General features: G+C 43.0%; 1 protein-coding gene across 2 annotated transcripts in view; it reads left to right on the top strand.

Annotated features, from left to right (window-relative positions):
• The first annotated feature begins 320 nt into the window (after positions 1–320).
• GLG1 (golgi glycoprotein 1) overlaps positions 321–23,977 on the top strand; it is a 91,426-nt gene continuing 67,769 nt past the window's right edge. For both annotated transcript variants that reach the window (XM_060254537.1, XM_060254538.1), the window contains exon 1: positions 321–738. In XM_060254537.1, the coding sequence (XP_060110520.1) occupies positions 367–738 (372 nt within the window). In that variant the 5' untranslated portion in view covers positions 321–366. The remainder of the gene's footprint in view (positions 739–23,977) is intronic.

The raw sequence follows: 23,977 nt of genomic DNA, 5'->3' as shown, positions 1-23,977 counted from the left end.
CTCTAAAAGCTACCAAACCGCACAAGGCCGCACCGCCTCCTGCAAGACCGAGAACCCGGATGCGGCAACGGTTGCCAAGCGACCGAGGAGGTGAGGAAATGGGGACGGGGCGAAGACGAAGAGTTAAGGTCCTGCTGGAATCTCATCCCAGAGGCCACCCGAGGTTGGCTCTAGACCGCGCGCGACTCTCCCAGCCGGTCCTGACGTCACCCGCTTTTGCTTTGGATGTCGCGTGCAGAGCAGCGACCACGGGGGGGCGTGGTTCTTTGGCGACTGCCGGGCGAGGGGGCGGTACGCGCGTGCGCAGTGGGCGGGGTCTAAGGCAAGCGAGGCCGGGCCGGGCCGAGCTGAGGAGTCGCATCCAAGATGGCGCCGTGCGGACGTGTCCGGGCCGGGAGCCGCGGGCCGGGCCCCTTCCTCATTCTGCTGCTCCTGGCGCTCGGGCCGGCCTGGGCGGAGCAGGGAGCGGGCGCCGTCGCCGGCGGAGGCTTCCCGGGGGCTCCCCTCCAGCAGCAGCAGGCAGCGGGGCTCGGGGCCCAGCAACCGCCTCAGCCGGGGCTGGCGGGGGCCGCCCCGGGCGGCGGTGTCGGGCGGCCGCCTCGCGCGGGCGGCTCCTCGGGCGGCGGTTGGAAGCTGGCGGACGAGCCCGCCTGCCGTGAGGATGTGACTCGCGTCTGCCCCAAGCACAGCTGGGCCAACAACCTGGCCGTCCTCGAGTGCCTGCAGGACGTGCGGGAGGTGAGAGCGAGGCCAAGGTGGAGAATGGCAGAGGGGGCGCTCCAAGGAGCAACTTTGGGAAATTCCACGGGCTGGTGGTGCTTGCTGTGGCGGGGCCGAGGCGTCCTGAAAACTCCGTCTCTCCCTCCCCGTAGCAACCCGGAAGCAAGAGTCCGGCACCGGGCTCTGTAGAGGACCGCCTGGGAAGGCCGCAGGGACCCTTGATTGGCGGGGAGGGACTTTGTTTGGGGGCTTCTGTCACCTCGAATGTAGAGTCTCTCCCATGAGTGCGTTGTCTTTGTTGAGGTGCTATTGGAGCAACTCTAGTCTGAACTTCATTCAGAGTTGTCTGGCAACATACAGCTCGTTTGAAAGCTCAAACGGGAACCTAAGTTTAGGCGGCTAGAATGCATGATCAGTAGAGGTAAGTAGAAGTAACTATCTGGATACAGGTACTGGGGGGTAGTGTCAGGGAAAGGTTTGGGCCACTGCCTGATTGCTTTGCTGCCTCCCCCCCCCCCCCCCGTGCACTATGAATCAGGATGTTGAGGCAGATAGCTGATCTAACACAACAAGAGGGTTCTTAGTTTAAGTTTACCATTTGCTCACTTTGAGTAGGCAACTTTCCAGTGGATAGTGCTCTCCTACCCTATTGTTTTTGACTACTGGAGAAATGTTGGGAGGGAGAACATTTTTCAGCAAACTCACAGTGTTGCCTGATCTCTTCACCTGGATGTGATGACATCACATAGCACATTTTCTGTATCTTGCTTTACCTCCTGACCTTCAAGGATTCCCGGGAGCAACTTGAATCCTTATCTCAACTCAGTTGTGAAGCTGTAGAACCGCGATTAAATAAAAATGAATGCCTTCCTATGTATATTTGAATATGTGTTTCAATATCTATTTGGTATCAACTTTAACAAAAACAGACAGTCAGGTTGTTCTCCTCTTCTCAGAAACAAATTAATAAAGTTTCTCCCATGAGTGAATAGGAATTTTACTTACTTCTTCTGTACACTTGACTGTTCAGTTGGAGGAAGGAAAAGGAAAGTGCCCTGTAATGGGCAAAGCTGAACTTCCCTGCATTGCCTAGCTCATACTGAACTGGCCTTGTTGGGAAAAAATAACCTCTTACTGTTGCCAGTTTTTCAGTTACAACTCTTGCAAAATATCCTTGATGTCGTACTGAATGTGGCTAGCTGTGAAGCTGTGGGTAGGCTTGCCATTTGCCTGCTAACAGAAGTCCAAAGACTAACAACACTTATTCCAGCATGAGCTTTTGTGAGTTAGTTCACTTGTTCAGATGCTGGGAAGCAAAACATCTTTCTGTGAAGCAGCGTGTTCATAATTGCTGGAATGAACAACTGTGTGTTTTTAAAATCAGTTCTCATTTGTTGTTAAACCATATGGTGAACAGATATTGAAGCACGCAATCAAGTGCACATCAGAAACACATTCTCAGTTGGTTAAGTTGTGCTCTGAGATGGAGTTGTCACTAGTTCTAAGTTTAAAGGAGGATAGGTGTGTCTTGAGCCTATAATTCAGGCTTGGAAATAGCCACTTGCCTGGTTGCCTGTGGTGAAGAATCTCTTGCACATGAGCAAAGAGGGAAGCTTTTCAGAGTGCTTGTGACCTGCAGATGACTGAACAAATGTATGTGCTTAGATGTATGTGCAGTCAGGCTGCTAATGCTCTTGGACTTACTTGTGTGATGTTATAAGTTAACTTTCAGCTGTAGCACAAAGAATTTCCAGTATTATGACAAATATGCAGGAAAGGTAATTGCTGCGAATGAAAGGAAGAACAGAGCTGACAGGTGGTGCCCTGACAGGCTGATGAATGTATGTTCCAGTAAGAGTTAGCTGATCCCAGGATGACTTGTGGTTGATGTAACCTGCATGTAGTTTGATAAGATTCTTATTGCAATTACATACAAATCCAGGGTTCGTAGCAAGTTCATCTCAGCTACATGTTTAAAAACAAACAAAAATGTTGTTTTTGAACGGAAAAATATGTATAACTTGAGGGGAATCTTATCTGGGTGAGTCTGCAATGCAGTGGGTAGGCTTGGCATTTGCCTGCCTCTAGCAGGTAAACTCCAGCCCCAATTCCCACCCTTGAGAAACTGAGGAGTGAGAAAAAATGGTGGCCTCTAGAGCAGGGGGGTCAAACTCATTTGTTATGAGGGCTGGATCTGACATAAATGAGGCCCTGTCAGCCTGGGCCATGTGTGTCATAAAATGTAATGCCTGGTAGGAGAGCTGCAAACTTAAAAAGGACACAGACAAATACAATTAAAGATTTTTTTAAAAACTTATAATAAAATATGCTTAAAAGATTAGCACTCTTGCAATATTTTATTTATTTAAAAGTTTCTGATAACTGACTGCTCTGAATTATTGCATCAGAATCTGGAGACAATGTCTGTGCTGTAGCAATCTTGAATATGCTGTTCAGGTGTTATTCTTGTGCATGTGTGTAAGCTGCAAACCTACTTTTGATTTATTGACATTCAGAAATCTCATGGTCAGTGCTCTGAGTCTAAGGCCAAGGGGAAAACATGAAATGGCTGGGCATTGTGAGCTTTTGCACATAAGTTGCTTTATGTGCTGGTTAGCCAATAGAGGAAAATAGTGACTTTGCTCTGTAACTTAATTGAGCAAGCCTGGCAAAGCAAGCTGTGACACAGAAGGAAGCAAGAGAGGGAGAAGAAAGCAGATGACAGTGAGTTGCTCCCAGGCCTGATAGGAGCCCTCCAGGGGCCTGATCTAGCCCTCGGGCCGATGTTTGACACCCCTGCTCTAGAGTGACTCTAGGAATTTTTCCATGTCTTTATCAACTTCACTCTTGGAGATTATGAGAAAATCCCTAGAAAGTTACCTGGAAGTTACATAACTTCCTCCCCAGACGCTGCTCTCAAAATCTCCCTGCATTTGCTGAGGCAGTACTTGCAACCACAGTTGTAGGATACAGCTTCCATATGCTTTCATTCTCTCAGAAGCAAACCAAGTTTATTCTACTCATCTGAAGTTCCTGTTTTTTGTGTTTGTCTGTTCTTACTATGTGGGGCAGTGTGTGAACCTGGAACAGAGAGAATAAGCCTCAGTATATTGTACTAAAAACTGCTGTTTTGAGCAGTATGGTTGAGCACTGTCCCTGCCCAATACTGCTGGTGCTTGCTCAAATATCTTCGACCATTACCTCAAGAGCTGTTGCTCAGGAAGTAATCATTAGGATTACAGGTGTGGCAGATGTGTGCCTGTGTGCCTTCTCCCAGGGCAAGGATACTAGTTAACACCCCAGATGAGAAACTTATGTTTATGCATGCTTTATGGCTAGTGAGACGCTATTTGTCAGGAGCTGTTGACTTGGTTGTGGTGAGCTTTCACTAACTCAGGTTCTCATCATCCCTGTAGATGACTTTAAGTGAAAGCAGCACTTTCTCTGTAAGGAAAGAGATCACGAATTCCCAAGCAAGATGCTTATAACCAGTCACTGATTTAGAGGCTTAGCCGGGAATCTTAATGTAGGCAGTTGAAAGGTAGATTGGGTTGCATCATGGAGGTGAGGCAGAGTGCCTGTTATCTAATTTTAATGAACATCCTGACTTCTAGTGATTATGTCTCAGCGCATCTTACAGAGACTTGCCTGTCTTACTGATTGATACTGTGTTATTTCATCTCTGTTCTTTTTTCTGCTTGTACTTAACAGCGTTTGGGAACCTAGTGAGTCAGAGAAGGACACTGGGAGTCCAGTCTTCAAATCTCTACTCTGCTATGAAGTTCCCTAGGCCAGTCGCTATTTTAGCCTAGCCTTCCTTGCAGGGTTGCTAGATATTTATTTATATTCCGCCCGCCAGCCTAGCAGGCTAAGGGCAGATCACAGTAATAACTAGGCTATTTGGCAAGCATAACAATTCATAAATAATTCAGATACATTACATAATTAAAAACTGTTACACAATTATTGTGCGCTTATTTATTTCCCACACTTCTCCCCAGTGGGGACCCAGAGGAACTTATAATGTCCTTCCCCACTTTTATCCTTACAAACAGAGCTGTGCAATAGGTTAGTCTGAGAAAGGGCCAGGGTTACTGGGCGAATTTCCATGGCAAAATGGGGATTTGATTCTGTCTCTCCCAGATCCTACTGTAACAACTACATCCTGCTGCTACAAGGATAACATGAATGAGGTGAGAACCGTTTGTGCTGACTTGAGCTATTTGAAGGAAGCCAAGGATAAAAATTCATGGATGGGGATATAGAGAGAATCTGCCCATTTCCTTTGGGATGGTAGTGTTGAATAGTATGATAGTACTGGCTGTGAAATTTTTGTACTATTTTTTGAAAAAAATGGTGGAAATTAATACATAACTGAAACACCTATTATAATTTGAAGTGAGATGTTTTATATGCTTTAAATCAGGGGTCCTCAAACTTTTAAAATAGGGGGCCAGTTCACTGTCCCTTAGACTGTTGGAGGGCCGGACTGCTGTTACTGTACAAGGCCGCGGGCCGTCAGTTCTCCGTCTTCTGCATCTCTCTCCCTTCCCCACACCACACACCCCGGCCTGGGAACTCACCTCACCTCGGTATCACCTCACACTCTATCTCCACCGCCTCAGCCCTGTGCCAGAAGTGTGCGTTGCTAATGCGAGTTTAGGTCGAACGTCACTTCCGGTCTGATTTTGCCATAACCCGGCAGGCCGCATAAACGTCCTCAGTGGGCCGCATCTGGCCCGCGGGCCGTAGTTTGAGGACCCCTGCTTTAAATTAACAGTTCCTCGATCTGAACCTGCGTGTGGGTGGGTTTTACTATTTTGAGCAAATGCAGCATTAAGTGCAGGTGGGTTTTACTACCTTGAGCAAATGCAGCATTAAGTTTCTAGTTTGTGCATTGCCACTGCTTGAGGCCCTGGAGAGCCACTGCCAATCTGAGTGGACAATACTGACCTTGATGGACTAAGAGTCTGATTCGGTATAAAGCAGCTTCATGTGACCATGCGTTGTTTGATAGAGCAAGGTAACTAATCAAGGAAGTGCAGTTCATAGGCTCAGCAAATTTTCTTTCTTTTTGATTGAAGGTCCTGGCACAAGGTGCACAAAGACTGAAGACAGGGAAGCAGAGCGTTTAAGTCCAAGGGCAATTTCTGCCCCATCATTAGGACAGATTGTGCCTTGTGTTCCATCCACACAATGTTCTATCCACACAGTTCTTTGTGTGTTGATCTGCCTTGCAGTTATGGTCCCAGCAACCAACTTGCTTTGCACACAGTGAAGCGAGTCAGGATTTATTTTCAGTGTGGGTGAAGGCCATGAAAGATGTTGCACATCGCTGTGAATTGTGGTCTTAACTTTCACTTAATGTATAACTATAGATAACACTTGAGGTGCTTTGTGAAGTGTGCAGCAAGCCATTTTAGTGCAGGCCATATCTGAAGCACTGGGATGTATTCTTATCCTGCTGTTTGCTAGTTGCCATTATTTAACTATAGAGTACTTGAGTGGTTGAGGAATGAATAGAGATTTAGTGCAGTCTGCAAGCTAGGGGGGTGTTTAAACTGTCCAAAAATATCTGTGACAGAGTACTCTGCAACTGAGGAGGAGGGAAGGAAGAAGAAAACCTGTGTTAAAGGGAGCATTCTGTATGTCAGTTGGAATTTTATGGTAGTTTTATAAGATTAATGTGATGGTACTTGGCACAGAAATTATAAACAGATTTTTGTGCCATTCCTGTGTGGTGCATTTTGCCATGTCAGTTTAACTCATACTGGTTGTACCTGACCTGGTTTTAACTTGAAATTAATTACAGGTACTTGGTGTAGTACTGAAAGCTTCCTGGTGGTTCCAGCACTCTAATTAAAATGTTTAAAATCTCCCTGCTCCTTCTGGATACCTCTTCTTGCCCCCCCCCTCCATTTCATATCCATAGTTTCCTGTCTGTCCTTTGACTTTCACATGACTTTAGGAGGTGCTTTAGAAATCTTTTGGCTGAATAAGATCAGGAAGGGACATGCCAGAAGGGGAAGCTGTTTTCACTGCTTCTTTGGAGTAGTTCAGTTGCAGACCTAGAGATGGTAAGACTTGAGGGGGATGAAGTAGCAAAAACTTGAAAAATTCATTGTGTGGGTTCTTGAGGTTTGATATAGAACAATTAAGAGAACTTACAAAATATTTTACAAGATACAATGTTGAAGCATTTTTACTGCTGTCCTTTAGCTGTCCAGAATGCTTTCAGAACAAATACTCAATATGAATGTACTTTAAGAAAGAATGAACAGCCTTGTAGTGCTGTCCTAATCAGAGTTTCACCTTTCCAAACTCCTTGTGTTGGATCCAACCACCAGTTACAGTAGTGATAAAGATGTGAGGGTTCTTTTGACCACCAAGAAAGGCTGTACTGGGAATCATGGGACATGCATGTACAAAAGTTATGTGAGGAGGATGCTGCAATAAGAAGGAAAATAGAGCTGAGAGAGTGAAAAACTGGATACAAACCATTGACTTCAGTGGACTTAGAAGAGTATAGGTCTTTACAACTGCACTCTTAGTTATAGTTCATCTCACCTTTTCCAGTACTGGGACCAGTCATCCCTGTATTGGAAAAGGTGAGATGCTGAGATACAGTGCGAAAAATCTCTATAATGTAATCAGCAGGTCATAGCTGCATATTTGATTAATTAGCTAAAATACTTTTAAACTGTGTATCAGATAATTGTCACACACAAGCAAGGATTCTGGCCCTACATGCTCCTCCAGTGAAAAATACCTCACCCTTTGGATTACGCTTGAGGTTTATGAACTAGACTATCCCTTTTTTAAACTAGGAAAGCTTCCCCCCTACAGCTTCAAAACTTCTAGAGATTTTACTTATGTGCAGTTTCTAGTATCTTCATTGTTTCTGCAAGTAGAAGTTTTATACCAGTGAGAATGTTTTGTGAGGGGAGTAGGTAAAGCAGGAACTGGGTTAATATTTTCATCAGTTAGAAATCCAGCAGTGGAAATAACAAATGTGTGCAAACTTCCAAGTGAGTTTTAATTGGTAGTGCAATAGTATCATGAAAACCTCCTGGTTTTTCTGGAACCTGGGGGACCCTAATTTTGGATCTTGTATTGGGTGACCATAGCAACCCTGTGGCTTGCAAGAAACTTTTGAGCAGTTGAGATCCTTGGGAATCATTGCTGCAAGTCTGACAGATGCTACAGTCAGCTTTGTTGTTTGTATTCACTATGGAATACAAAACAACAAAGTCTTCTCCTTTCTGTCCCAGAGTTTGGAGAATCAGTTGTTTCAGCGAGGGAGCGTTGGGTCAGGATTGTATGGGTTCTGTTTTGCAGTCCCAAGTGCAGCTCTTTCTTTGCATCTGACTTGGGGCTGAAATAGCTCAGATAGCTTTACTGATCCTGATTTATGCAAAAGAATGTGTCTGTCTTGGAGTCCTATCTGTATTGATGGTTAAAACATTTTTAGCATACATAGGATTCTGCTCTGGCAACTCTGTTACTACCTTAGATACTGCTGCCTTCTACCCTTGAGTAGAACGGTTGCTTTATTTTTTTGCTGTAAATAAGAAGTGTAGCTATTCAGAAGGGCACGTAAAATTTATTGGCACACACAAAAAGAACGTCACCATTCTTCCTGCATATCAGCAATGTGTCACAGAGCAACTTGAGTGGTCAATGTAGCATTATTTCTTTTGTCCAGAAGGAGTTGTTAACTTACCATAGGTGATTGGCTAACTGCAGTCTGCAATAGCAAGTGAAAAGTACATCGGGATAGCTGAAATACATTTCATTTTCAGATGTACACTAAACTAATGGACGATAAAAGTATGGCTCTGAAATTTGCAGAGGAAGGCCTTGCATTGTGTAGGACCTGATGAAAGTAATGGACTCTTGTAGTGGTTCACAGCAGGGTTTGGCTCTTGTATATTTTATGTCACCGTTTGCATGAAGCAAGTTCATGCAGAGTGAAGTTTTCAGCAGACCTTAGGTTTAGTGAGCATGCGGAAGTCTTTTGAACTCATTTGTATGATAAGAGCTAAGGGATCCTGGTGCTTGTGAGAAGAAAAACTGTGCATCTAGCAGCAGTATTGTGAAAAACAATACCACATAAGAGCTTACCTGGGCTAGACCATGGATCCATCTGGTGCAAGACTGTTTTCAACAGTAACATATAGCTGCTGAGAAGCCCAGAAACAGGGAATGAAAGTACTGTAAATTATTTTATTTCCAGCTTCTGTTTATCCCTAGCTTCTGATATTCAGAGGTATATGCTACCTTTCCACTATGGAGGTTTGGTTATGTTCATCTTAGAGATGTCACTCTGCCGTGAATCTAGGTGGTATCAGTTGTGTCTTACAATAATGAAATGAAACTGCTTTTATATATGTTTGCTAAACATCTTGGGATATATTGAAGGATGGTAAGGAGTCTTATTCACAAGTCTGCTATAATAGTAATGCATTATTTATGTGACTTGCTTGAGAATCTTTTTGGAGATGCTTTTGGAACCATTTATTTGCTGACCTTTCTAAATAGCTTTTTACACATTCTCAGAATGGTGCAGAATTATTAAAACCTTAACAGTTAAAAATATTAAAATTGGAGTGCTGCCATGGTAAAAATCATAAAACAATTTACATGCACTTCAGCAGCCATTAAACTCAAATTTCCAAGGAGCCTCTGTGCTAAGAAAAATATCAACCAAAGGCCAAGATGTTTGCTCTTCTTCAGATAACAGAGGAAGAGCATAGCATAATCTTGGTGGGGCGAGGACTATGTCAAGGAACTGTAGAGCAGCAATGAAGAAGGCCTTGCTTTGTGTGGAGGTGATTGATCTCTCTCCAAAGACGGTTGGTTATTTATTTATTTGCATCATTTATAGTCTGTTTTTCTCACTGTGACGCAAAGTGGATTACATGGTAAAGGTCAATGCAGTGAATAGGATGGGCCATATAATAAGCAATGTAAATAAAACTGGGATTGCAGAAATTGGAAACAAATGGAAATCAGAAGAAATCATTAATATTAAACATGACATGTTAGACAAGTAGTAAATGATAATAAGTAGAAATAAAATACACTGAAAACAAGCTAATGCAAGGGTGTCAAATGTCTGGCCTGCAGACCTGTCTTGCCCCCAAAGGGCTCCAATCAGGCCCACCAGCAACTGGCTGTCATCTGCTTCCTTCTTTCTCGCCTACTGCCTTCAGCCGCCATTTTTTATTTCTCCTTTGTGATGAGGCAGCCATGCCGCCTCTTGCTCTTTCCCTCTTCCCTTCCTTTTCCCAAAGGGAGGAGGTGGGAGTAGGAGCCTCAGCCAGTAAAGGAGCTTGGCTATGTAGTTCTGCTGTGTGATTTATAAACTTTATAAAGTTTATATCTCTGCTACCTGGCTTTACATTTTATGACACACTGACAAGGTCTCATTTATGTTAGATCCGGCTCACATAACACATGAGTTCAACACCCAGATTAATGGGTAGAGCTACAGATAACACAAACCATATACAGTAAAGTCACAGATTCATCCCCTTTCTTAAAATATCTCTTGAACCGTTCTGTAAAAATAAAGTACTATCATATTAATTAATTAAGTTCTGCTTATATCCCACCCTCCCTGCTGAAGCAGGTATGGTACATGATACAACAATTCTCCCGAACAATTTTATTTTACATAATACCAGAACCATTGGACCTTTCTGATCTCTCCAGGCATGGCATTGTGCAAGGTGGGGGCTGCTATGGTGAATGCACATACAAGGACAGTTGTTGATCTTGTTCTTGTGCAGGGTGGCACCTGGCTCAGATGAATTAAATTGTTATGCTGGAGCATGGGAAAGGTGGTCTTGCGGATATGTGGGTCCAGGGCCATGTAGGGGTTTATAGATCCAAGGCTGTGTAGGGCTTTATAGGGGATGGCAGTATCTTTTAATTAAATCTGGTAGCTGGCAGGCAGTGACTGAAGAATAGGTGTAATCTGCATGCTGTGGTTACCTACTGAAAACAACTGAGCTGTAGTGTTCTGCATCAACTGAAGTCTTTGAGTTGACTTTGAAGCGAGACCTATGTTGAGTTTATGACAGTAGTCTAGTCTTGATGTTGCTGTGGCATTGATCCAGAGGGCTAGATTTGTCGAGTTGAGGTAGGTGGGCCATTTTGTGGCCTAAGCTAAGTTTGAAAAAGAAGTGTATATGTTTTGTTGCTGCATTAACCTTCTTCTCTAGTGGTAGTGTTGGATCCAGTGTAACTTTCTGCTTTTTAAATGGCTTGTGTTTAATACTGTGGTTTTTAATTGTAAGCTGCCTTGGTCAGGACTCTGAACAGATGACATAGAAATATTATAAATCAATAACCCCGTGACACTTAACTGAGTCAGCAAGGGTCAGCCGAACCCCAATGATAGTGGAAAGCGTAATGTCCATCAAGACCTCAAGAATCCCAATCAGCTTTACCTCAATCTTGTCACACTTTCATTTCAGTTTGTTCACTCAGCCATTTAACCACAGTAGGCAGTCAGTGGCTCAGGAGCTCTATTGCAGGGGTCCACAACCTTTTTGAGCTGGCAAGTACCTTTGGAATTGTGACACACAGGTGTATCGAAATCTTTTCTCTGTAAATATATATATGTTATAGGATTGGAATATAAATAAAACCATTTAAAAAAAAGGAATTGTGACATAGGGTGGTGGGTGCAACATAAGTGCCTGACTGAAAAAGATGTTTAGTCCACATAACTAGAGACCAAATTTTGGCTCATCCTCACTGGCTGCCCCTCAATTCTTCATCTATTTGCATGATTCTAGAAGCATCTGTACAGTGTACTCTTTAATGGATATCTTGCCATTTAGGTACATCAAATGTAGCGCACCCATACTTAGTAGCCTTTAGTTAGGCCAGTTTAATCTGTTTTAACAGGGCAGGTGTGTCATGGGGCAGGGTGGCTAAAGCACGTCAGACGGTGGTGGGGAGATCAGGCCAGATGATTTAATGTCAGCATACCCATTTTTAGATTCTCGTGGTTTCCAGATAACTGATCTGCCTTCGTGCATGAATCATTCTTCTCTGTCATAACATTCAGGCCAAATTTCATGATCTCAAAATGCACAGCTTCTTGAGCCGAACTATTAAAAGTCTAACTGACTTTGGTTTGGTCTTTGTGTGTGTGTGTGTGTGTGTGTAATTCTTGCAGCCCACTGTTGTGTTAGATTTGCAAAGCAAGAGCGTCTTTGAATGAGTAAGGCAGGGGTCCCCAACCCTTTTTTAAACCTGTGAGCAATTTTGGAATTTTGAAAGGGGGTGGTGAGTGCTAAATCCAAAATGGCTTCCACAGGACAATACCGCCTTCCTTCTGTTGCAAAAGAATCACAGAAACGGAATGAAAAGCAACAAGGGAAAGGCTGAGAAGGGAGAAAGTGATAAAAAGAAGGGGAAAGAAAAAAAGGAAGCCTGAAGGGAACCGCAGGCCCTGTTTACCAGTCCTCCTGATCCTCAAGTAGCTGCAGCTGTGGAAAGGCCTTTCATTTGAATGAGGGCAGTCAATAGTATTCCTACCCACTTTCTGAAAAGCCCAGCGGGAACCATGGAACTTACAGGCACTATACTGGGGAACTCTGCTTATGTGACCATATTTATGTACTCTTGCTGAATAATATAAGCAATACTTTGCTGGATCAGACCAAGGTCCATCTAGTGCCATAGTGTTTGGAAGCACAGCAGTTGTCAGGTGCTAGCTGATAAAATGAAAACCAGCCAGCGGTAGATTGGTAGGCTCCATAGTTTATCTTTTGCCTGTCAGTTAGTTGTAAGTCTCTACTGGTGGGACCTTTGAGCATATTTTCTGCAACAGTTAACAAATATACCTTTAACAGTGTGCTTGCTGTAGTGTTTTCATAAACTTTTTCCTGCTTTCCTTGCATTTTGACACCTACTTTCTTTTAGTTTTGTGTTTAGTCTGGTATTTGTCACAGTGCGCTCTTAGCTTAACTTACTCTTAGCAAAGCTCCATTGGTGTTGTTTGGACAACTTTCATTTTTTTGGAAGGACTTCTTTTAAAATGTGGAAAGTTGTGAACTGGAAGTGAATACTTGCTGTGTTTATTTGTTTTACATACACACTGAGAAAAATGCCCTCAGGTAAAAACACAAGAGCTGTCCTGCCAGCTCAGAACACTGGTCCATCTAGTCCAGCATCTTGTTCCCTGCACTTGTAGAATAGATGGACTGCAGAATGGTCACAGAAGCCTAAGTCTTCCATTTGCTGTTTTCATTCAAACACCCGCAATTACACTGAATGAATCCACTGATCTGTCAAACTCAGGATTGCCTGCTCTCTAAGTTCTAAGACAGAGAAAGGTCTTTTGCAGTGTTTGCCACTTGAGTTCTTTTAATTGGAGATCACAGTGATTGAACCTAGAACCTTCTCATACAAAGCAAGTGCTCCTCCACTGAGCCATAATTCAGCTCCATAAGGGGAAGTCTTTTGAGCTGATGGGAGCCGTTTCCACTGTGCTTGGTAGTTTGTTAAAAATATCAGCATCTTCTTTCTGCATTAAAGAATGTCTCAGTAATACAAATGATTGGCAGAAGCAAATGAATGTTCTTAAAACACTTATTTACATAAACAAGGGAAATTCTCTTGGTACTTGGGGGGGGGGCACAGTAGGAGGACTTCTAGTGTCTTAGCCCCATTGGTGGACCTCCTGATGGCACTTGGTTTTTTTGACCACTGTGTGACACAGTGTTGGACTGGATGGGCCATTGGCCTGATCCAACATGGCTTCTCTTATGTTCTCTGAATGACCTGCATTTTATAAATGTGCATGTTGTTAAAAAGTGGGTTTCTTTTGCACTTTTAGATTTTTGTGTGTGTGTACTAATGTTTGGACAGTTCTACTAATTAAGTTTATCGATTACTTGAACCATCTCATGAGTACATGTAAATGGAACAGTTAAATTGGGCTGCGTTACAGATCTCTCAGGAATATTCTGAGTAGAGTCTGCTGGTTTCTGCTTGCTGGATTGTGGCCAGAGAAGCTCCATTGACAGTTGTTTTTCTTTGTGGTCTGTGCAGAGTCCTTTTCCGTGATTTCTGGGCCTGCACAGAAGCAATGTTCAAAATCCTAGAGAAAGCCTAAAAAAGAAGTTCTTTGCCTTTAGGAGCCAGTCCAGAAATTTAGGAGCAAGACTGATCCCCCCCCCTCCCCCCGTCTTCAGAGTTTTGTATTTCTATGCTAATGTTTTCGAATACTAGGTGTCAGAAAGAAATTTTAGGTGCTATGGCAAGTTGGCCTCTTGGATTTGTTAGCCTAGTTCTAGTCAATAAATTGATGTTTATATCCGCTCCATAAAAGTGTAAAATTTTGATTTTCTGCACATTTCTTTGGGACATGAATTGTGTGTTTGAGAGAAACCCTTTGCTAAGTTCTTTCCTGAGTGCTGCATTCCTAAGACTCATAGAACATTTTCTTTGTTTTCACTTTTATAAGCTTTTTAGCTCCCCCACTTTTTGTGTTTAGGTGAATTTTCACTTCATTTTTAAAGTATATATTGCATTCAGGAGGAAGATTCAACAGAGTGCTTACATGACTGGCTGATGCCTTGTTACAATTACTGTCTTCCTTGGCTTTTGTAAAATGCTATTCTGAAGTGGCTCTAATGCTTAGACGCTTGCTTCCTTCAGCAATTGTAGCAGGGCAGGCATGATAACTTACTGTCTTTATGAAATTCAAGTGAGCAGATGGTACCAGGAGATAGCTGCCAGGATGTCGCTAGAGTAGTTTCAGTCATTAAGCAGTTAGTACAGCTGTTTAACTCATTAGTTAGGGCTCATTTATGGGGAGTCTGTACCTGTTTACGGCATGTTTATTGGAATCTTATGTATTTCCAACAGAGCCTGAACAGGTACGTAAAATTATGCTTCTGTAGCTGGAACTGAATTGTGAACTGAAACGAAGATGGATTGATAGATGTGTTTTAAGGCTTTGATTCTGAAGAAAGGGAAATGGGGTAGAGAGGTTTTTTCTTCCCCACACCTTTGATGCAACCCTGTGGGTTAAGGTAGATAATCACCTCTGCATTTTTGTAACCGTAGTGGAAATTGCTGTGGTGATGAGTCATCCATGCACTGCTTTAATTGCAGTTTCTTGGATGCCTTGGCAGTTCTGTTCCTTTTTTGCCAAGCTAGTTGGAACAGTTAAAATGTCTGTGCACATTCAGGTTCAGAATGACTCTCCTGGGGGGGGGGGGGGGGGGAGTTGCACTGCATTCATTGTATCTTCCAAGCTTAGTTGCAGTTGTGCAGGCCATTGATTCTAGGGAGTCATCTGTCAGTTCTCTGGCTTGGCAGACGGGGCTAGGAGCGAATATTCATTGACACTTAGAATACTGGGTGAAAGAGTGATATTACATGCTATCTTTGTGTTAATGGTACTCAGCACAACACTTGTCTGCATGCAGAGGTGTACTATGGGACTGAGTGCTTGAACTTGAGGAAAAGGAAGAACTCCTTGAGTTCAGCATAATCATAGTCTTCTACCAGCCTGTTACCATTTTTTCAGTCCGTATTCTGCTGAAACCTAATTCTACTCATTTTGATTACATGCTAAGGAGGCAGTCGTTTCACTGGACCGGTATCTTCAAGCTCTTATGGGGTCATTGAGGTTGAACAAACTGAAATTTAATCCAGACAACATGAGAGGTGGTTCAATAGACATGGGTGGTGGAATTTATGCTGTGCTGTTCTCTTGAAGACACATACTGGGGGGATGCTAAAGCAGTAGTGTTGGCTTGCAAAATATCTTTTATCCAATTGAGCTGGTATGCGAACAGTGACGGTTTCTGAAGAAGCCATTACTGGTTACAAACTTACAGTCACACGTGCCCTGGTAACTTCCAGATTTGGTGACTGTAGCACCCCAGAGTCGGAAACGACTGGTGCTTGCACAGGGGTCCTTTCCTTTTACCTCTGCTGTGATTGTCCTGTGGATTTTTGCCTTCATTCTCCTTTGCCACCTGTGTTTTGTGCAAAAAACCCAGTGTGTTTTTTAGTATAGCAGTGGGTATTTTATGTTATTGATGATTCTCATTACTCCATTAGATGTTTTATGGAAAAAATATTTATTCACTTTCAGGCTATTTATTAACCTGCTTCTTTCCCTGTTGGTGACCCAAAGCCAGTGTACAGGCATGCCTGAGTGAAATTTAATTAAACAATTCAAACAAAATTCAGACAAAATGAATAATGCAAAACCTAGATGGGTCTTGGATCCAGTGCACTGATTCATTCAGGGCCCATAGACTGTGTGCTTAGCCATGGACTGTGAGGCAAGCATCCAAAGACCTGTGTAGCTTGTCCCAGAAGCCTCACATTTTCAACCAATCCCAGGTTTTACAACTTCCAGCCAATCCCAGAATTTATAGCATCAAGCAGGAAGGGAGGGAAAAGCTCAGTCTTGATGTTACACATCTGGTTGCCTCATTCCCTTGATTTCCCATGACAGCCGCTAAATGTCTAGTCACGCATGGTTCCTTGAATCAATTGCATTTTGGTTGATATCTTGCACATGCAGTTTGAGGCATGAGAGTTCTTGTTCTTCATGGCCCCATACCTAGTGAGAGAGTTGATGGTAAATCCTTGGCGATGGTGGAAAGTACTGTCAAGTCCTGGCTGGCTTATGGTGACCCTGTAGAGTTTTCAAGGCAAGAGATGTTCAGAGGTGGGTTGCCATTGCCTGCCCCTTCATCACAATCCTCGTATTCCAACTACTAGTCAGAGCCAACCCTGCTTAGCTTCTGAGATCTTACAAGATATGGCTAGCCTGGGCTATCCAGGTCAGGGTGGTAAATCTTACGATCTGCTAGTAAGAATTAATTTTCTTTCTCATTTCCTGAACCTCCTGTGCTTGGTTTTGGCAAAATTGAGTTCACTGTGGCAGTTTTTCCCAGCATGCCTGCTTTGCATTTGATCTTGGCAGGGTACGATGGTGTGTGCAGGGTCATCCCGACCATATTGGTGAACTCAAAGCTGTCTCTTGGGGTACCAGGCTTTAAGGTGCCAAATTAGGTAAAAGCAAATTTAACTTTTATTTTTACATTGTTTGTTTGAATGCCAAGAGATGAATGAACTTGTTTTTGAAATTATTCTCTGTATTGAATGGGGTTGGAATGGGAAAGTGAAGTCTTAGATTGCCCACAACAGCCTTAGACTGGCCTTGGGTGTTTGTCTGCTCTTGTAGTGGAAGCATATGATGGTGGGGTGTGTGAATTCTTTATGATTTTAATAAACTATATGAACTAGGATTTTATTTAAAAAAAATCTGTACTGCTTCTCCAGGAAATCCGCAGTGCTGCAGAGGGTGAGAGGTAGAAAATACAATCTAGGGGATACTTTACCTGTGTTTTCATTTTGTTTTCTTCTTTCTCCCTGGGTTATACAGGTCCAGGACATTTTTTTTGTAGAAGAAGCCTAGGAGAAACTCACTTGCATATTAGGCCACATCCCCTGATGTCACCATTGTTTTACAAAGAGCTTTTTTTGTAGAAAAAGCCCAGCAGGAACTCATTTGCATATTAGGCCACACCCTCTGATGCCAAGCCAGCCAGAACTGTGTTCCTGTGCATTCCTGCTAAAAAAAAAAAAGTCCTGTACAGGTCATGTCTTTAGAAGAAGACTCTGAAGGGTAGCAGCATGAAACAACCTTAGGAAATGTTTACCTTGCTGCAATTTAGGGTTCAGCTATGCCAAAGATTTTATTTTTATCTATGTCCATTGAAGAATGATCTGAAATTCATCTGTAATACCAGTATGGGCTTCTACCAACTGCCAGCCATTTATGAATTTCAGCTGTGTTAGCAGAGTCAATCTTCTTTCTGTGTTTTTCCCATACATTTAGCAATATGGTTTAAAGCATTTTTGGAAGCTAATTACTACTTTCATTTTAATTCTCTTGAGCCTGTAATTTGTTTAGTCAGTGTAGACAGACTTGTCTCCTGGAAGTATTTAGAGTTCCAGTACCTTACCTACTAATTGTTCCCTACTAGGGGATGCAAATGAAAGGAGGTACAGAATGTGCAGTATCTTGCAAGCTTCAGAGTCCAGTTCAGATACCTTGGCAGAGCCTGTGCATTCTGTTCTCCCTGTTGGTGGCGCATCAGGCTGCAGCTGTGTCTTTGGGTTTTCTAATAATTACTTTAGATCACAGTATGAGGCAAAACTTGCCATCTGCCCCTTGAGCTGGTTGCCTACATGTAGATACTGATACCCGTGACCCCAGTGTGTGTGTATGCAAAAGCAGGCACTGTACTCTGGCCTATTTCTCTTCCCTAATACAAAACATTATTGAAGAGGCTTTAAGGGGGGCTCTGCAAGCAACTTCAAAGTCACCCTGAACAGGGGCACTTCCCAAACGGACTTGATTGCCCTAGTGCAGTGGTATTTGGTTGGTGGCTCACATTTGCAGTTACCATCAAGCAAAAGAGCCACGTGACTGTTCTTATGGTTTGTCCAATAACCTGCCTATTGTAATAGAAACTATAACCATTAATATTAAATGTATGACAGTAACCTTTTAGATGACCAGAATACCTTTGATTGTGTAGAGTTCTCTGTCTCTGCCAGTGTTGAGCCTTAGCTGTCCCATGTGGACCTGGCATGAAGGAAAGGGCTTCCCACTCTCACTTCAGCATGAGGCACAACTGCTTGAACAAGCGAGTAAGATGGCCAGGGTGACCAAAGAAGAGCAAGCTGGCCATGGAGGGAGGGGGTAAAACAACCACCACCTCACCGTGGCCTTGATTACTGTTTTCATTGGTGGCTGCCATGGTGGCTATAGTTCTCTGTGGGCAGCTTGCTGTCCTCATAGCAGCCACCTGGGTCCTGAGATTAGATAACATAGGCTGCAGAGAGGGGTGGGGCGTTGGAGAGAATGGGCTATTTACTTCTATCCCTTGCATAAGGTCTGCAGGTCAGGGAGGCTCAGAGCTTACCCATTCTCCATCCCCTTGCCAGGCAATGAGCTTACTCATTTTCCTGGGAGATAGGGCAGTTGCCACATTGGAGAAACAGTTCCCAGAAGAGCCACAGGTAGCAAGTCAAAGAGTCATATATGGCTCCCAAGCCACTGAGTATTAGAACATTTATGATAGAGCAGCTGCTGCAACCATTATAGAGATGTGATGGCCAGCAGAAATGGATGACGAGAAGAGGCAGTCAGGTGGTTCCCCCTTCCCCAGTTGACAGTGGAAAAACATGAACATAGCTGAAATATTTTGTCTTGGTGAAACACTTCTTAAGGCAGATTTTAAAAATATTGTAAGAACATAAGAGAAGCCATGTTGGATAAGGCCAGTGGCCCATCCAGTCCAACACTCTGTGTCAAACAGTGGCCAAAAACCCCAGGCGCCATCAGGAGGTCCATCAGTGGGTCCAGGACACTAGAAGCCCTCTCACTATGCCCCCCCCAAGCACTAAGAATACAGAGCATCACTACCCCAAACAGAGAGTTCCAACAATATGCTGTGGCTAATAGCCACTTAGGGACCTCTGCTCCATATGTGTTAGCTCTCTCTCATCAAAATGTACTGCAAATATTTGACTACGCATTATTTATTACATTACAAAGATGCTGACAGATATAGCTTATATATGTATGTTTGTGTATTAGAGTTGTAATGTTTCTGCTTCTCAGTGATTGGTCTGTGGAAGAAAGTTAATTACAATTTTGAAATTGTCCAGTTTAACTGGAACACCATTCATGAAAGTGCTAATTTATGGAACAATACATTTATAGAAATGAAACACTTTTGACAGGAAAAAAGTATTAATGGAAAATGATTTGGAAAATTTTCCACAGTACATCAGTTATAATGCATCCTGTGTTCATTTGTCAATGTTCATTTTAAATCTGCTAAGAAACTATACATTGCACATGTTACATTTTTCTCAAGAGTTCCCGTTGTTACTCAGAACACATTTACCACAACTTCAAAATTTCCAGAAACTGTACATCTCAAGACAATTGTGCTTTATCTGTTGCTTGATGGGCACATCTGGGGTGCTGCTGAAAGAGGACAAGTTAAATTCAAGTGTCTGCTGCTTTCTGTCATCTTCACTTTGTGATACAAATAGAATATGGTGGAAGTGGAGCAATGCAGGGAGGGACCATGGAAAAATGAACTAACTTAATTTGACTTGGCTGTTGGGTTGCCAACAGCAGCCAGTGTAGTTATCCACCCTTAGAATTTCCTAAGGAGAAGGGTTCAGGCCCTTGCCCATTTCCTGGCCTCCTGACCTTCTTGCCTGCCATAGCTTTTGAGCTGCTGTCTCCCTGTTGAAGAGCGGTAGGATCTTAGACTTCTTTTTGTTTTGTTCTGCTGCATCTCATTCTCTTCTGCTTCACAAAGTACGGTAGTGGCATCTCTGGGGTGTCCAGGATGGGGCAGCAAAGCCATTGCCTCTCTTGCAGCTTATCCCTAGCAGATTATGCCTGGGTGACCTGCAGTGTTTGTTCACTTCATTTAGTAATGTGAGCATCTAGACTTTTTTGCTCTAGCACAGGGGTGTCAAACATGCAGCCTGTGGGCCAAATCAGGCCCCCAGAGGGCTCCTATCAGGCCCCCAAGTAACTGGCTGTCATCTGTTTCTTTCTCCCTCTATTCTGCTTCCTTCTGCATCACATCTTGCTTTGCGAGGCTTGCTCAGTCACACAGGAGCTACGGAGCAAAACCTCCATTTTCTCCCCCCTTGGGGAGGAAGAGGGGGAGAGCTTGCTTTGCCAGGCTCTCTCAGTCGCACAGCAGAGCTACTGAGCCAAGCCTCTCTTCTTTCTATTGACTGAGGCTTCTCCCTTCCTGGTCCCCTAGGGAAGGAAGGAAAGAGCCAGAGCTTCCTTTGCCCAATTCCCTGGATCCCATGGGAGAAATACCAAGAAAGCACCTTTAAAACCAACAAGTGCTAATGTTTTATGCATGTTTTAAGTTTTTTTTTTTTTTAAAGAAAATCTTTAATTGTTTTTGTCCTTTAGGAAGCTTATATCTTTGCTACTTAATCTTAAATAGGTGCACACACAGCCTGGCCCAACAAGGTCTCATTTATGTCAAATCTAGTCATAACAAATTCAACACCCCTGCTCTAGCAGATATGGAGTTCTGGTTAGGGTAGGCTCAGTTTTAGATCATTAGTCTGTCTTGCTGGTGTCACTGGGTGAAAATGCAACCTGGAAGTCATGAGAATTTTCTGGAACTCATGCAGATTTCAGTTGAGGTGTGGCTTTATTTTCTGTCTGTTTAGATCCTGGGCCAAGACACATTTTAACCAGAACAGAGAATCTTTCCTCTACAACAGATTGGGTACACAGAAGCTCTGGTGGGTGAGCTCTTGATGAACATATGACTTGTCTAATAAAAAAAAAATATCTAGTTTTGTATTGACAACAACTATATATCAGGCACATTTTACAGTATTTATTTATGTACTATATTTTATAGTCCACTATTCTCCCTGAGATTCAAGGCAATTTACACAGCGTAAGTGAAAACAGGCAATGTGAGGTGACATCTAATAAGCAATTGTAGACAATTTAACATATGGAATGAAGCTAACAATACAGAAAAAATGGTATTACATAAGTAGGAAATAATGCAGTCTACTGTTACCTACCTCCTCCTCCAAAGTCTGGGTTGACCTACATGGGTGAAAATGAAATCTTTCTGATTTAACGATTTATGTTAGTTATTTTATTTTAACTTTTCCACTAAAGGGGCCTGTTGGATTCCAGATGAGATGATGTAAACAAAAATGCTAGCATAAAATTAGGAGTTAAAATAGCATCAATAAGAATAAGTATCTTAGAACTGTGGTATCACCATTTTATCACCACTCCCCACTCAACTTTTCTTTCTGTACTCTGATCTGGTCTATTGATTTGTTCATGAATATAGTTTACAAAGCAGCTCCATGCAGTAGAGGGAAGAGAACAAGTTCATGGTGTTCCTCTAAAGAGCATCATTCTGTGACTCTAGCCAAGCTGCTTGGCTCATTAATCCTGTATTACTGGGAGTTTTCTTCACTTGAGAGGTATGACTTGCTGTCTAAATTGCATTTTGTTTAACGTCAACTCTACAGGAGACACAAGGCTGCATCATCAGTTGCCCTACTCTTCTTTGGAAGGAGACCACTGGCCTAAATCATGTGTGCCAATCCAGTAATGAATTGGCCACTGCAAACAGTCTGTGGACTCCTATGCTCCAGTGCCCTTTCTCACTTCTTAGCTTTGACAAACCGTAGTGCTAGGATTATCTGAACTGGGCAAACAATAGGGTTGGGTGCAGACAGCTTTACCACTCAATGTCGCCCATTTCTTTTGCTTTACTATGTCCTGTTCCACATGACTTTTTCATGTGCTTGCCTTGTGATCCCAGCATAGTCTTTTTTTTTTGGGTGGTCAGAGGGGACTTTATTTGTTTTCACCAACAGAAAGCTGGTTGGATCCAAACCATAGTATGTTTAAAACCTACCTAAATTCAAACTCCGTTTCGGAGGCATATGATCTGGATTGTTTAAGTTAGGTAGTCAAGGAGGAAACTGAATAATGAGGAAAGGAGTATGAAGTCTGTTTGACAGTGAAAATATGGTTTGGTTGATGCAGACTAGATCACACTCTGAAATTATCTTGGGGACACTGATATTATTTTTTTTTTAGTCTCTGTCCCTTTTTTCTTAAGCATGATGGCAGAGATGAGCTGAATCCCCAGTCTGCTTGCCATAAAGTTTGTTGGACACTTCAGCAAGTTAACCACAACTGCCTTTTTGCTAGGATCTATGTGTAAATCCACTGTGGCCTGTTCTCGTTATAAGTATAGGATAACCTTTATGCAATTCAGAGCTGCTACGAAGTGTTCCAGTCTCTAGTCTAGATCGTTGTTTCCCCAAAGTACTGATTCCTGGGGCACAGGTTTTTGCCCTCTCCCTCCTTCTGGATGAAAAAGGTTTCACTCTGTATTCTCCCTCTGAGTCGGAGGCCACCTTGGGTGCTTTCCACCATCTTGTCAGGGAGGCAGTTCTGGAAATAGTGGGCAGATTCCCCCCCCCCTCCCCAACTATGGGATAAAGAATCCAGGTAATACTACTTTCTCTTTGCTTATGAGATTAAGTTTCAGGGATGGGACTTTGTTTCTTGGGCAGTGGTGGTGATGCAGCAGGGATTTCTTGCAGGTTTTAGCTATAGTGTGTATCTATTGTGTTGGAAAGATCTCACTGACTAGTAGCGGAAAGAGGGTGGGATCCAAGTTTCATGGCCTCTGGAGGTTACAAAGTGGTGTTGAGCAACCTGTTACATTTACCTTATACACTTTTCTCTCCTCCATGGGGATACAAAGTGGCTTATAGTATTTTTGTACCTTATCCATTACATTCACACAACCATGCTGGATGTCTAGTCCAGGGTCACCCAACAAGCTGTCATGGCAGAGTGGAGATTCAAACCCGGTCTCCTAGATCCTAGTCTGGCACCCTAATCACTACAAAGTTAACAGAATTGCTTCTGTCTTTGGAAGAATGGACCTCAGTCAAACCATTTAAGTGAGTGTTGGAGTATTTTGTCCTAAATAGACATTTCCTGCCATGCAGCAGTTCTTGGAAGAATGGAAAAGGGTGTTACCACCTTTGGAAGTCTCTATGTAGGATCTCTCAAGTAACTTTTGTGCCAAGGAATGTTCATTACCACAGTCCTTTGGTAGATTTTCTGCCCAGCAGTTAGATTTGAATCTTTCTTTTCAGTGATATTGCTCTAAGGAATAGCAAGGGATTGATTGCATTTCCAGTGCTGATCAAACTGAGCTGTTAAGGCAGGCCAGCATGGAGTCATCATGCTGTCATGTGGGAGAATTAGTCCAATGAAATGCCAGAGGAGAGGCCAGTGATTTGTTTGCAACCTTAAAAAATGTTTTTCCTGCTAGTTGCTTTATGTTGTAGCTTTGCTACTGCGGCTCTTGGAATCAGCATCTGCTGTAGTATGCAGGCATATTACGTGAATGCTTGTTTGATTGCTGAAAGGAAAAACCCAGATATACAAGAATGGATAGTGAGGCTTAAGGGTACAGGGTTGGATTGGCTGATTCGTAAACAGAAAAAGAAATCTACTTAGCAAAGTTCTTCAACATTTTGTGCAACATCTTCCACAGACTCAGAGAGTCAGCTTTCATCTTGTTTCTACTTGGAAAGCTTTTGGGGGATTGTCCTGTGATGCTTCTGACTTTTT

The sequence above is a fragment of the Heteronotia binoei genome, chromosome 14 (genome assembly GCF_032191835.1).
Source record: "Heteronotia binoei isolate CCM8104 ecotype False Entrance Well chromosome 14, APGP_CSIRO_Hbin_v1, whole genome shotgun sequence".
In the NCBI taxonomy this organism is placed as follows: Eukaryota; Metazoa; Chordata; class Lepidosauria; order Squamata; family Gekkonidae; genus Heteronotia; species Heteronotia binoei.
This window is presented reverse-complemented; position numbering and strand designations above follow the sequence as displayed.